General features: G+C 40.2%; 1 protein-coding gene and 1 long non-coding RNA gene across 3 annotated transcripts; both read left to right on the top strand.

Moving 5' to 3' along the window:
* The first annotated feature begins 4,907 nt into the window (after positions 1 to 4,907).
* Positions 4,908 to 7,374, top strand: LOC117595544. Its single transcript, XR_004576768.1, has 3 exons — positions 4,908 to 5,167; positions 6,743 to 6,848; positions 7,329 to 7,374. It is a non-coding gene; the product is annotated as an uncharacterized LOC117595544 (long non-coding RNA).
* Positions 7,375 to 7,379: 5 nt separating this feature from the next.
* Positions 7,380 to 13,394, top strand: adra1ab (adrenoceptor alpha 1Ab). 2 transcript variants are annotated; one of them, XM_010893982.3, is made up of 3 exons: positions 7,380 to 7,408; positions 9,440 to 10,695; positions 12,299 to 13,394. In XM_010893982.3, exons 2-3 carry the CDS (start codon positions 9,735 to 9,737, stop codon positions 12,844 to 12,846), a joined length of 1,509 nt encoding a protein of 502 aa, XP_010892284.2. In that variant the 5' UTR covers positions 7,380 to 7,408; positions 9,440 to 9,734; the 3' UTR covers positions 12,847 to 13,394. The 2 variants fall into 2 exon arrangements, with proteins under 2 accessions (XP_010892284.2, XP_034152730.1); XM_034296839.1 differs by having other exon boundaries at positions 7,388 to 7,408; positions 9,345 to 10,695.
* Positions 13,395 to 15,931: the final 2,537 nt, after the last annotated feature.

Below are 15,931 nucleotides of genomic sequence, written 5' to 3'. Positions count from 1 at the left end.
TATTGGGGCCGGAAGGTAGAGGAAGTTTCCAGTTGACGAGCACGCATTTGTTTTTTCTGGAATTCAGGAGTATTTTGAGGTTAAGCATGTCGTATATTATTGAAGCTATGTTGAAGGGTGGCCAGCGCAGAGTTTAACAAGGGGCCAGGTGCATACAAGATAGTGACGTTTCCATTAAAGTGGATAAGAGAATCGCTGACAGTAAGTGTAGCATTATTGATGTATACAGAGAATAAGGTTGGCCCAAGAACTGAACACTGAAGAACTCACAAGGAAACAACTAGTGGTGTGAACAGCAGGCCGTCAGATTTTATACACTATCTCAGAGTAGTTTTCAAACCAGGCTTGGCAGTTCTTGCTGACTCTATTGATTAAGATCAGGTGATTTGCAGGTAAATAAATACAGTCACATTATTGCTCGTTATCTACAGCAGATGGGATGCATAACAGTTGTAACGGGGAGAGACACAAGGACTGGACACAGAGGATGTGTGGGCGTTTTAATGACATAAATCGAAGGCTGAGGAGAGGTTGTTGGTGGGGGGGGTCATCAACTCCAACCCCTGTGACCACGTGGCGGCGGCGTCCCCTGTGGTGGTTTTGGAAGAACGGGGTCGGTTGGACGTATCTTTGGCGACTGTTCCACCCTTCTCCCTGGGTCCCTCTGTGCAGTTGGGCCTGAGCCATCAGGGCCTGGACCATAAGGGCGGGTTTGCGCCACACGGTCTGTAACTGTTTTGGTCTAGATTGTTGCCCCATTTGAAGAGGGGAATGATGGCTGCAGCTCTTCCAATCTTGGGGAATTTCCAACATTTACAGTAAAAGGTTGAACAGGCAGGTGATACAGGCTGCAATAATAGAGGCAGACAGCTTCAGAAAGAAAGGGTCCAGATCATTGTGCCCACCGGAATTTTAAGGAATTGAAAGGACAAATGTGGGGGAAGCTTTACATGGGCGGCAGTGCCGGCAGCGTGAGCTGGCATAGGATGTTGAACGTATGGCCGGCCGGAACAAAGTGGTTCTTAAAGCTCTTAATCATGCTCTTAATTCATTCTGGATTTGTCTGAGGTGTGTTTTCAAAGTTTAGGCCTGTAGATTAAATACAACCTTTATAGTGTCCCAGAAGTCTCCTTCCTATGTGACTGGGTGCACTGGTTCCTGGTTTCCGTAAAGAGTTGGAAGTCTGAGAGGATTTTGGAGGCTGTTGCTCATTTGTAGTACGTCAGAGACATCGTTTTCACAGGATCAGCTAAGCCAATTTGATGGTTAACTAAGGCTTCTCACAGTTTTTTAAACAAATGTACCTATGCAGGGCATGTTTATAAGAACAGGGAGAAAAGTGTTTTTTATACGACATCCTTAACTGAGGGGACGAGGCCAATTGTATGCCAGTGTACAGAAGCAGTGTTGTGTTGTAGGCCTGCTCATTACAGTATTTCAAAAATATTTTACAACAGGGAAAGGAGGTTGTTTCACCAAAGTAGGTCATGATGAGGGCATCAGCATGTGTTATGTGGTAGCCGGCCTTCCATAGAAGTTCAGACCAGAGGTGGCTGAGCACAGAGCTTTGGAGGGATTATAAAGATTGACCATTGCCTGAGGGTATGCAGGATCAGTTCCTCTTGCTGCTCCATATGCAAGCACCATTTTCTTGTAGTGCAACGAAGCTTCAACTGGAAGCCAGTGGAGTGTGCAGAGAAGTGGGGTGACATGGGAGAAAAGGGAAAGTTTGAACACCAGGCAGGTGTCATCACAAGTCTTTCGTCAATGAGATAGATTCTTCGTACTTGTGCACTCCCAGACTTCTTGCAGCATTTTAACTGCAACCTGTGAAACAATTAGCCTCAGTTATCTTCCAGAACCCAGCCTTCAAACAACTATGAATAATTTAACATTTATCCACCTAGTGCCGATAAGACTAAATTGTATTTCCATAGACTGAGTAATGGTACAGCAGAAGAGACTGTTTGCTTTCACCTGGCAATGTAGATTCAATTTGACCAACATTTGATAAGACGAACATTTCTTAAGTGCTAAGTTTGAAATTCTAATTTGTAAGAGGCTAGCTACAGGTTAACAGTAGCAAAGAATAATAATTCCCTCCAGATAGCGTTTTACCACCAGAGGCTTCTGCTTGTTATGGGATTAACAGGTCATTAAAATGACTAAATTGAGGAGATATTATGCGGTGTATTGGTAATTGAACTAAGTTATTAATGACATTTAACTGAATTTCTTTTTTATCAATGGTCATGTGGTAAAAGGTGATGATAATAATAATGTATTGATAGATGGATTACATTAACAAGACATGTACTGTACACAATATGGCAGATATTGCTAACGACCATTACATATAGATTCTCTTTTTAAGATTTACAAAAAAACACTAAACACTGATACTGAGTTCCTCGAAAAAACGAAATAAGATCTCACAAACGCTTTACAAAAGTTTTAGCTAGGAACCAATATGGGATGTGGCTTGACCCATTAAGGTCTACCTAGAACCAATATAACCTCTCACTAGAACCATTTTATTTTGGTGGTTCTTGGAATGTAGACCATGCTTATTGACAATTATTTAAGCATTGCAAAACAATGCAGAAGTGAAAGCTTTGCTGTTAATAGATAATACACACAGCAATCAAGGTTACCAACTGTGCTAACACTGCCAGCAACAGCTGAGATATGTGAGCTAAAGGTTTTTGTCTTCTGTTTTTGTCACTGATTATTTGGACATCCCAGGATTGGGTGAAGGCAGTACTGTTGGTTACTAGTAACTGCAAATGTCTGCTAGAACTAATTGAAAAAAATAACAGATACAGCAGGTACATTTACACAGACTCTGGACCATACATGAGGCCCAACTCCAGCCACTATAGCCACAATTACTGTCACAACAATTAACACTTACAGAATTGTGTTGTCTCCTCTTAGAAGACTTGAAGACACTGGCCTTAGAAAGAGGCTGCAGATGAAAGTGATGAAAGTGTCTTGTCATACTGTTGGCCATTTAGGAGACCCTGGAGGAACTTGATAATCCCCTTTCCTTGTTAACAAGGAGCTTTGTCCCCACATACCACTAGAAAGACAAACTGTAAATGCTTTCCATTTTTTCAGTTTCAGTCACACTGTGGATTATTTTTATGGGGCTGATGTCAAGCCCAATATGAGCATCTATCCCAAAGATATACTTTGGGATAGATGTATATATAAGGTGTACATATAAGGTGTACAGTCTGGCTCCAGAACATTATTTAACCACTCAGGGTTATTATGGCACAGTGTTGTTTTACTGGTTTTAACAGTACTGCATATTGTCCTGATTTACTGACTCATTGAACTACTTTAAAAAACTGAATCATATCTGACTTCTTAGATCTGTTAGCACCTTCAACATCAGATTTATTACTATCTTGATTAAATACTAACTGTTCACAATTCCCAAGCCATCAGAACTGTACTGATTAAGGACAGTCTCCAAAATGTTGCATTACACTTTTGGTAATTAGGCCTCTTTTTAAGTGAAATATATGGTTAGAACCAGCGTCCAGTTTGCCTATACTGTAAAGTTCTGCATCTAGAAATGCTGGGTTAAATTTTCAGTGGGGTCTCTTACTCCAATACCTGCAGTTCTCCAGCCAATCGACATCAAAGTCTGGGTGGAGCCTCGCTGCTGTGCCTCACCTCCCTCACCTTTGTAAAAAAGAAAAAAGTTTAATATCAGATTGTGTTGGAATAGTGAAGAATCATTGTAAAATGGCTGTAGCTAAAGAATCACTTAAACGTTTTCATAAACAGCCAGGGTAGCATACATTATTAAATAACACTTTGATCTGAACACATCCATGAGCAGAGCGACAGCTACGGCAACTCCAAGTGGGCCACGGCTGAAATTGCAACAAAAGTTAATATTTCCTTCCCTCCCCACTGTACTAAAGGCAGCTCTGCTCACAGAAGTAATTCCGCGAAATGAAACAAATAACGCGAGATTTACTTCTCTGTTTCAGAGATCCATAATTATATTCTAGGGAGCACATCAACAGGCTGGGATCGTTTAGGACGTGTTGTGTACCTTCGTTAAATAATAGATTAATAATAATAAAATATATTCAGTTAAAATAGTACGGTGATAGACACTATGTATAGGGAGCCAGTGTGGAGTTATGAGTAGCCTGTTATTAGACATGATGGAATATATTGATGCCTAGAATAAAAACTTTTAATCTTTCAAGGATCGATGTATTATTTAGGGTTCAAATCGTGCCCTCGAATAATGAACATTATAGGATTATAATTAAATAATCAACGATCTTTATTAATAATAGTATTAATACTAGAATTGTCAGATTATTTTATGTCCGATGCGATATTTGACTTCAGGCTAAGTGTTTTTTTGAGGGACATTTGCGGGGGAAAACAACATTACAGCACTGTTCCCAATACGTCAGAAACTGAAATGCAACCGCACATGTCAATGGTCTAGGTTTATAACTAGCTTAATTTTGGTTGGTAAAAACCAACTACCGTCAACCAGCTTACCGTCATTATTCGTTTTTTCTAGCTTAATATTTTCGCATAAAGGCTATATGAAAATACGTCTGAACACTGAAGGGGCTGTTAAAATTGCTTGTTGCACATGACCGTTGATACATGCCCACAACCCAGCTTGTCTGTGGGTATACCAATCTAGGCATATTTTCTGTGTGGTAGCATACTCTATTTCATAAAAAGGTCAAAACTAGGGTGAAAGTTTCCAACAGGATTAGAATATCTACCGAGCCTAGAGCATATTTTTAAACCCCTCAGTCGTTAGCCACAACGTCAATGTGTGTGACATAATTCAAACTGAATACAAATGCCACTGACCTAAGGTTATGAAATTTAAAAGAGAGCCATGATGGTTGGTGGATTATAAGTGGCGGGGGGCATCGATGTGTGCTGTTGTCTCATATCAGGTTAAGCGCGTAGCGGCTGCATTTCTCAGCAGAAGCAGACAGATTCCTCCATCAATGCGCTACAGGGGGTGTGCGCGTCTGGAAATGAGTCATAAATAGCCTACCGTCTGAATAATTTGTCCAGTCATATGAAAATATATGTATACTAAATTGTACAATTGGCTACTGTCAAAGAACGGTACTCGTTTGGGAGGCATTTGGATAGCAAGGTAAGCCATTCTCATACTACTTTGCTGAAACATTATTGGATCATTTTTCAAAACGAACAGGTTGGAATAAGTGTCAACTCCGTTATTAAATTCAACATTCGCCGGTACCAATAGGTTATTGTATTCTAGACTAGGGAAGAACACCAGGATATTTTTTTTCTTTAATATAATTTACATCATATTTGCTTTATGTCTTTATATGACAATGTCACATTGCTTTCGATCAGAATATATCAACGTTTTAGACATTTCCAAATACAGAATCATACATATTTTAAAGTGCTGTAAGAAAGGGGCCAATGATAGATTATCTTGAGATTAATTACATTAATTGGCTAAACAATCAGAGCCCTCCATAATATGCGTTTTATGCCAGCCACCAGATGCAGGTTTGGAATACTTGAAATTCAAACGCTCATTCAATGATCAAGCTCCGATCAATGTTAGAATAAAAAAAGATATACGAAACTGTTTAAATAGCACCAACATCACTAAAGAGTTGCTTTGCCAAGTTTCATCACTGCCAGGGAGATGTTCTTGGATTCGTCGCATAAAGATACCTGAATTTGTACTTGGAGATTAATTATTCATTATCATGTGCGGCCTGGAAGAACACCTGACATCATATGGGCACAGGGAATGTCACATACAGTACATCATTATAACTGTAAATTGTATAACCCCAGACTGTAAAACATGGGAATCAGTCTGTTCTGTTCTTTTTCCAACGTCTTGTGGAATGGTCGTGCCAAATCTTTGGTCATGATAGGACCAACGTAAAGGCATATAGAGACACAGTATGTGAATATGCACGTATTTTTAGGCATTTCATTTTTGGTCTCCTAATTACTTTTTGCTTGCATAAGATTATGAGATTCAATTTGCCCCCTAGCCAGCACCAGCTCTCTGGCAGAGTTTGATATCCTGCTTCACAAAGAGACATGATGATTATGATTTTAATCTTACACGAGATAAATATCTCGGACATACTAACTAGCCATAATAAAATTGTCATTTTAAGCAGAGACAGTGGCTCCTATTGTTTTATTTTTCCCCCTAGCACAACACTATCTTTTCATCTCACTAGCACCTGGGTTCATCAAAATGTGACAGCCTTATTAATTAATTTGGAAAGTTAAGTAATAAGATCATTAAACAATGCTGGGCATGAGGAACAGTATTCATCAGTCTACACAACTAAGCAATTCAATAAAACCAGGGCAAACCCACTGCAGGTTGACTTCAGTTTTCAGGTGTGTGAACACTGGATTAATATTTTGTATGAAGAAACTGCGTCAACATTGAAATTGTGGGTTTGAATGAATCCCAGGCTAGATCTTTCTCTAGTCTTTGGTAACAATGGTGCCCTGATGTTCCTGAACATTCTTAGGGAGTAGGGATTACATTGAAGTATCGTCAGTGTCTGTAAGCTCTGGGTTAAATTATCCTTACATGCTTATATTATTTCCACACGTCAAGTAAGTTGTTAATCAGTGCCTAACTAGTTCTTTCAAATGTTCTGTTCTTAAAAATAATGATTTTGGATGTGCACCAATATTATGTATTTTTCTACAGAAGGCTTTATGATCATGGCTGTCATCCTCATATTGAGTCCCACTGAGTTCTAATCACTCTGCTAAACTAGTTCTCCCACAAGTGATGGACATTTAATCATCCAAAGGTACAGATTTTCCCTGCAAATGCTTGTAATATCATATACACAGTGGCTAGTAAAACTCATCTGGATTTGTTTTGTCTTTTTTTTTGTTTGTTTGCCAGATGTTGTGTATTCCTGTAAAGCCTCCCTATTATGTTTTGTTCATTTTATTGTTTTCATATACACTGATCAGCCATAACATTATGACCACCTGCGTAATATTGTGTAGGTCCCCGTTTTGCCACCAAAACAGCCATGACCCATCGAGGCATGGACTCCACTAGACCTCTGAAGGTGTGCTGTGGAATCTGGCACCAAGACGTTAGCAGCAGAACCTTTAAGTCCTGTAAGTTGCGAGGTGGGGCCTCCATGGATTAGGCTTGATTGTCCAGCACATCCCACAGATGCTCGATTGGATTGAGATCTGGGGAATTTGGAGTCAACACCTCAAACTCATTTTTGTGTTCCTCAAACCATTTCTTAACGATTTTTACTTTGTGGCAGGATGCATTATCCTGCTGAGAGAGACCAATGCCATCAGGAAATACCATGAAAGGGTGCACATGGTCTGCAACAATGCTTAGGTAGGTGGTACGTCTCAAAGTAACATCCACATGAATGGCAGGACCCAAGGTTTCCCAGCAGAAGATTGCTCAAAGCATCACACTGACAGCCGCCATGATAATGAGATGATTAGTGTTATAAGTGTTATCCACTCCACCTGTCAGGGGTCATAATGAGTAAAAACTATCTTCATGTTACATTGTATTCATTCTTTAACTGTCATAGTGGTTATTAATACATTTTGGTTGGGAATGTCTTCATGATACAGTTAACATCTGTTGTAATCCAGTCATGTGATCAACAAAACCTTCAATTTCTTTTTACATTAAATAACAGTCCAACAGCACAAAGATAAATGCTTGTCTTTGATCCTGCTGGGTGGGTATAGAGATTCTGCTGCGTAGAAATGCCCTTCATAAGCCCTTCCTGCTCCACCAACATTTATCTTTTCCAATGACACATGAAATCAACAACACGCACACCCAGAAACATGTATAACTGAAATGCACTGCCTCCCTACACCATTCAATTCCTGCACTGTCACCTGTCCTCTGAGTTAATGTCTGTGTCTGTACACACATGCACACACACACACACACATGCGCGCGCACACACACACACACACACACACACTTACACACAGCCTATAACAGAGACCAGCACATATTGCTGCCTGATTAATGACACTGGTTAAAATTAGCTTTGGTTTTATTAATCTATTTTCATAACCTTTGTGCTTTAATGGTTCCTTTCATAACGTATGTGTCAGTGGAGCTAGATGGTATTTTAAGTTGATGGTTTTTATGCATTAGGAGTCAAATCATCAGACATTTCATTAATGTTATTTGGATGAAAAGGAAATAGAAAATTCTGTGTGTGTTGAAGCAGAACCTCTGTTTTCTCTAACTCAGTGTTTCCCAATCCTGGTCCTCGGGACCCAAAGGGGTGCATGTTTTTGTTTTTACCCAAGCACTCACACACCTGATTCAAATTAAATACTTGAAGATAAGTTGATTACATCAATCAAGTGTGTAAGTGGTAGGGCAACATTTAAAACAGGTGTGTGAGTGGTAGGGCAAAAACAACAACGTGCACCCCTTTTGGTCCCGAGGACCAGGATTGGGAAACACTGAGCTAGCTGCAATGTAAGGATGTGCAAAGTGAGGAAACAGAAAACCTCTCTTTTGGGAAAACATTTTATTTGGCAGTTTTACAACTCTGCTATACTACAGCCACTGGGGTCAGGCATTGCCAACAGCCATAATGCATTGAGGGTGCTTACCCTAAAATCAATCAATAACAATAACAATTCATGAAACATTCATAGCACCTTTTAATGTATGAGGCCCCTGAATAGAGCAGCTTTAAAGTCACTGCCTTGAAGTTAGCTGTCTCATTGTGAGACCATGGTTTCAATCCCACGTGCAGTTTAGCCCAATAGTCCCAAGAAGGGCAATGCAGTTGGCCACCTCCCCCTGTTGTTTGGCGACTGTGAACTCAGTGAAGATAGAAACTCAGCAAGTGCATGGGTTGTGTTCAATTTCATCCTTGTGAATTGAAGTAATGACAGAAAGCTGCTTTTGGTTGGTTTCGGATGAAACATTATGTTGACACAACGCTGATGGCAATGAAACCCGAATGTGTGTAGTATAGTTTAAGTGCAATGTATATTTACAGCACACCCATCTTTTTATAGGTTTTGTTTTTGCTGTCTTGTGGTTTTCTTTAGGATTTCTGTAAAATGTATTTCACACCCTTTTACCTAATGTATGCCTGGCATATGGCTGTACTAAGATGAATGCCTACTCTTATTTGCAAAAGTGAATAAATGTTTTGGCCATTCCTTGAAACAGGGAAGTAGTCCTTGGGGGAGGAGTTTTCTTAACTGATTTTTTTTTACTATGTTTTTAATGGGATGTTATTTTCTTAACTGCTCTTTTTTTACTATGTTTTTAGTGGGGTTCGATCAAAACATCCCTCCAGCACGTTCTTAGTCCCATGCAGGGGGAGAGCCCATAAACATATTGGATCTTCTCTTTGTTATTGCTCAGAAAGCCCTGAAGCCAAACGCCACAGACAGACGACACAAGCACTGGCAGTTGTGAAGATTCACTATCCCGACCTGTCAATGTTTTTAATGTCCCTGCCAAGGATCTGATTTGTGGAGGCATTGGTAAGGGCTCCTGCCTCCTAGCATCAAAGTGATTGACGAGGTACCAACTTTTGTGCTCTTGATTCACCTGAAGGGGAGATACAAAGGGTGACTTCTAACTCCGGACATGCAGTTTGCGAGGTGGAATTTGGACTCGACAGCACATCTCAGTCAGTTCCAAAAACATTCAACAAATGACTGAACTGTTAACAACAGTGACAATGGTTCCCAAAGGAGAGAACGTAACGTCCCCTGTGTCAGAGAGCTGTCCCAACTGCAGCTTCTCCTCCTTCCATCAGGTCAACCTCACTAAGGCAGTGACCCTAGGACTGGTGCTTGGAGTGTTTGTTGTGTTCGGGGTTTTGGGTAACATCCTGGTCATCCTGTCTGTGGTGTGCCAACGTCACCTGCGCTCTGTCACACACTACTTCATCGCCAATTTGGCGGTGGCCGACCTGCTCCTGAGTTTTGCCGTGCTCCCCTTCTCGGCCACCTCTGAGATCCTGGGCCGCTGGGTGTTCGGCCGGCCTTTCTGCAGTGCCTGGGCCGCCCTGGATGTTCTCTGCTGCACGGCGTCCATCCTTAGCTTGTGTGTCATCTCAGTGGACCGCTGCCTGGCCGTCAGTTACCCGCTGCGTTACCCGGCCATGGCCACCGGGCGCCGCGGCCTGGTCGCCGTGGCGGCTCTCTGGGGTGCCTCGGCGGCCATATCCGTGGGTCCGCTCTTTGGCTGGAAGGAGCCTGAGCCGGAGGACGAGACAGAGTGTCGGATCACAGAGGAGCCGGGTTATGCTGTTTTCTCAGCTCTGGGGTCTTTCTATGTGCCACTGGCCATCATCCTGGCCATGTACTGTAGGGTGTATGTGGTGGCCAAGCGGAAGACCCGGGATCTAAGGGAAGGCACGACGAGGGAGAAGCGGGTGGATTCGGAGGGTGAGGAAGTGACACTGAGAATCCATAGAGGAAATCCCCCTGTTGTGCAAGAGGGGCAGAAGAAGGAAGGAGCGGATGGCACCATCAAACGAAGATGCACCACTTTCACTCTTATGCGCCTCCTGAAGTTCTCCCAGGAAAAAAAGGCGGCGAAGACTCTGGGTATCGTGGTTGGCTGCTTCATTCTCTGCTGGCTTCCCTTCTTCCTGGTTATGCCCATTGGTTGGTATTCTAAAATGTCCTTCCTCTCTTGTTTAGAATTTTGTGGGTATATTAAATGGAAATTAGAAGCACATGTAATATGACACAACGTACATCTAATCAACATTCAAATACTATCAGAGGGAATTATGTCACTGACTGAATTAGCATTTTTCTCAAGAAAGAAAACCATCTGATTTCCCTGGAATATAAATCCCCCAATTGGATAGAGAGTGATTGCCAATACTTGACACACACTGTGTCATTTTCTAGTCAGAAGCTTTCCAGACAAATCTCAGAAAAATAAACCCACCACTCAACGCTATTGAACTGTAAAATGTAAATCTCAAAGCACTCTGTCAAAATTGAATAGAAAGGAGTGTATTGATGGAGACTGAGAGAGGCTGCAGAGCCTAAGAATATACAACCCTATATTATTCAAATTCTGCAACTTTGCATATCCATTAGATGATTTGCTTTTAAGAATAATCTTGTGATTTATAAATGATAGGACACAAATGATGCATTCTATCATGTCACTGATGGAAAAAATATTATTTAGGGGAAGATTATGAGGACCTACATAGTAGGATCATATGATTATAGATGTCCTGTACAGTCAAGCCCAATGGTGTCTGAAAGCCTGTGAAAATGTGATTGAGATGCAGTGTCTTTGCAGACGTTTGTTAAGGATAGAACAGATCAGTAATTCAAGTTGATATGGAGATTGGGGTTGAATTCTACACTGTAGATTAGCAGATTAGCAGATTGATGCTGGTGGCCTAGATGCTTCTAAATCCTCTTCCTTTGGTCTGGTAAGGTTTAGTGGAATGGTATGCATGCACACTTTGCATTTCCAATTCACATTTTAGGAAGCATTTAAGCATTGTTTTGTGATATAAATTAAATGCCACAAATGTTTAAATAGCTTATTGATTTAGTTGAGTCGTATTACATGCTGTACATATACATTTTCCACATTGGTCCCGTCCATGCTCCATATGTCTTTTTTTCTTTCCTAGAACATCAGGAATTTAATTACTGCCTCAGAGAAGCAGAGCATGTAAAATACCAGGACTGTATTTGACAGGACTGGTTGTATTTCGGGAGGGGGGGGGGGGGGGGGGGGTTAATGAGCAGAAATGCTTTTCTTTTTAGGATATTAAACACATAAAGGGCATGATGTTGTATCCAAATGTTCCCTTCATCTTCCCAAGGCAGGAAAGCATGAATGGAATTATGTATTTCCATAAAAATAAACCTTCACACCTGAGAGCACAATATTTAATGCAGACAATTAGAGGGTGCCTTGAGATTCTCAGACCATAGGAAGGACATTTACATTTTTTAGACTTTTAAATACAAAGTTATCCACAAAGAGATATAACACGTTGGCCTTTAATGCACTTTTTCAAAAGCTTAGATATTCCTGGTATTCAGTTACATGTTCAGTACTTAATATCTGGAATTAAAACGATGGTGAAATGCTGTGGGTTCATGTGTGAGATAAATCCATTTATCAATTTTTTAAAATTATTATAGAGCAAAAGTGACTCATTTAGACATTATGACTAGTGATTTGTGGTTCTGACTGACTGTGCATGTTTTCTGTTTGTGTTCACAGGCTCCATATTTCCTTCGTACAGGCCATCTGACACCATCTTTAAAATCACCTTCTGGCTGGGTTACTTAAATAGCTGTATCAACCCCATTATCTATCCGTGCTTCAGCCAGGAGTTCAAAAGGGCCTTCCTCAATGTTCTGCACGGACACTGTCTCAAACAGGGTGGCAGGAGCTCCAAGTTACTGGGCTTTGGACTTTCTGTCAGTCCCAGTACTGGTCCATCGTGCTTTATTAGATCTCATCCTCCCACCTTGTCCTCCAGCTCCTCCACTCCCTCCACCAAGCCACGCCAAGCCTCCTCCCCAGCCTCCCCTTCCTCAAGCTGCTGGAGGACCTTCTCTAATTCCTCTTCCTCAGTTGGTGTGCCAGGATATCCTCAAAATACCAGAGTCCAAAGTAAAAGCCTGCTGAAAGCGTGTTGTTTTGCAGCAGTAGAAAGCCAGGCACCATTAGGTGCTCCTTGCCTAAGTCCCTCTGTCCCAAATGCTGCTACATGTCAAGCCAAAGTCCATTGTCTCTCCTTAGGAGAAAAGGGGGAGGCAGTGTGATTGTGAACACTAAAGGCTTCTTGGAAATAAAATGAAAATCCACAGTTTATGGGGGGGGAGGAGTCTATCTAGATCTATCTAGACCTGCTAAAGTCAGTCAGTTTGTCTAGATAATGTTAGATAGATTTATTTTTCATTTTGCTAGTAATGGGGGAACAATGCTTTCAGAGAGAAGCAAAAAGATAACACATCTTTGTGGTACAGATGTATTGTACTTCAGTAGGTAGTGGAAGATGCATTTCTCACAGAGAACCAAGAAGATAACACTTCTGGAGTTAGAGATGTACTATATTGTATAATGTATGTTATGATGCACTGTATAGATTGAGCTAAGAACATTTTATACAGAGAATTGGTTCAGTACAGAGACTGAATTCATTTGTTGTGCACTACCAAATCACTGATGATGATACCTTGAAGAAGAGGTATACAGGTTCAACATTTCAAGTGACAATATTTAAATTGAAAGCATTTACTTCCTCCATTGTTCTGTGTTATAGACTTCATTTATAATTGATTATACACATATATATACATATTATATATATACACAGTGGGGAGAACAAGTATTTGATACACTGACGATTTTGCAGGTTTTCCCACGTCTGTAATTTTTATCATAGGTACTCTTCAACTGGGAGTGACGGAATCTAAAACAAAAATCCAGAAAATCACATTGTATGATTTTTAAGTAATTAATTTGCATTTTATTGTATGACATAAGTATTTGATACATCAGAAAAGCAGAACTTAATATTTGGTACAGAAACCTTTGTTTGCAATTACATAGATCATACGTTTCCTGTAGTTCTTGACCAGGTTTGCACACACTGCAACAGGGATTTTGGCCCACTCCTCCATTCATACTTTCTCCAGATCCTTCAGGTTTCGGGGCTGTCGCTGGGCAATACGGACTTTCAGCTCCCTTCAAAGATGTTCTATTGGGTTCAGGTCTGGAGACTGGCTAGGCCACTCCAGGACCTTGAGATGCTTCTTACGGAGCCACACCTTAGTTGCCCTGGCTGTGTTTCGAGTCGTTGTCTCCCCACTGTATATAGCCATTAATCTACACCCAGTACACTGTAAAACCTAATAAGTTCAGAATACTCAAAACTGATTACATCAAAATATTTAAGTCAACTAACTTAATTTTGTTAAGAAAGCAATTACTTAAAAAATTACAATTTATTGGAACTTAATAGTTAAGACGTTTTACATTTTTATTTAAAGTTTACTGTACATACAAATATAGAAGAACATGTTTTCCCAATATGCATTGCCCTTTAAATGAACTCCAGAGTTACCACCCATGACTGTATTTGTTAATGCCTGAGACATGGTTATTGAACACAATTATTCCTTTTGTCAATTCCTTGCCAACAGTAAAATATGAAACTGTGAATACTTAATATATTCATAAATCTTGTAAACCCCCCTACCACGAGTTCATTTCAGATGCTGTCAAAATATGCTGTGAAATGTCAGATTGAAATCCTAGCACAGTGGCTAGAAAGTCATGTTTGAAAAAACATTCATAACTTTAAGGAAATTCCCAGATTTTCTAAATAAAATCAACACTTCCGCTAAGATTTCTGGAAATCCTGGGAACTTCGGCAGAGTTTTGCAAAGCTACCCACAAGGCATTGGCTTGCAAAGAAATGCATAATTCCTATTAGAATAAGAAGGTCTAACACAAAGATGGATATTTTATGTAATTGTTACAATCATTTCAGTAGTGGGTGAAATTCTTTTGACTCTATCATGTCACTGATGGAAAACATTTGACTAAATTACTTTAGACAAATGTATGTGTTTGATGTTTGTGTAGCTAAGATGAATTAATCAGTAAAGGTACATGCAAAAAAAGGATAATAAAATGTTTCCAAAATATCAAGCAGAGCATGCTGGGAACATTTTCATTTTAAACTTATAAAAATTGAGTAATATTCAATAAAACATAAACGTTTTAAGTTATTGTGAACATTTATCTAACTTTGAGTTACACTTAGTAGAAACATTTGAGTAAGAAATATGTTAGGGTTTACAGTGTACTCCATAATAACACACCAAAATTAAACCAAAAATACATAAAAAAAACTTAAATATCTCATATAGTAAAGTATTCAGACACTTTGCCATGACACTCCAAATTGAGCTCTGGTGCATGCTGTGTCCTATCAACTTGATTGGACTCCATCTGTGGACATTTAAACTGATGAGACAAGATTAAAAAAGGTACACACCTGTCTTTGTGAGGTCCCACACTTCACAGTTCATGCAGAGCAAAAACCAAGCCATGAAGTCTACAGAACTCTGTGAAGAAACCTGACAATTAAGGCATACATCTGGCAAAAGTTATTAAAAAAGAGTTTTAAAACACAAAGTTTCCAGGAGCAAAGTTGGCTGCGTCATTTTAAAATGGAGGTTTTGAACAACGAAGACCCTTCCTAGAGCTGACCATACAGCCAAACTGAGAAACCGGGCTGTAGGTATTTAGCTGTGGAGAATGTTTCTTTAGAGATGGGAGAACCTGCCAGAATGACAACTGTTTCTTTTGCACTCCATCTATCAGGCCGTTATGGTAGAATGCTGTCTGAATGTATGGCGAAGAACATTCTCTGGTCTGATGTGACCCAAATACAACTATTAGGCCTGAGTGCCAAATGCTACACATGATAACAAAGTACAACTCATCACCTGGCTAATACCATCCCTAAGGTGAAGCATGTAGGTCAAACCATCATGCTATGGGTACACTTTTCATTTACAGGGCCAAAGAGAATAAGAAGGGAGGTCAGGGAATAATGAGGGAAGAATGAACAGAAAAAATACAGAGTTCCTTGAAGAAAACCTAATCCAGATTGCACATTACTTTTAGATTGGGGTGAAGCACAATGACCAGGGTGGACCATCCTTGTGAATTAGTGATGTGGCCATAGGATAAAAAAGTCCTTTGTGCAATCTTAAAACAACTGATATTTGGAAAAGTATGCTTGATTAGGGAGGTTTTTCTTATTAGATTCCTGATAATCCTGATCTTTTTGTCAAAGTTCATCAATGCTGAAGTATAGACCAGGGTTTCTTG

The sequence above is a fragment of the Esox lucius genome, chromosome 14 (assembly GCF_011004845.1).
Source record: "Esox lucius isolate fEsoLuc1 chromosome 14, fEsoLuc1.pri, whole genome shotgun sequence".
Lineage (NCBI taxonomy): Eukaryota > Metazoa > Chordata > Actinopteri > Esociformes > Esocidae > Esox > Esox lucius.
Note: the sequence above shows the minus strand (reverse complement) of the source record. Positions and strands in the feature narration are given on the sequence as shown.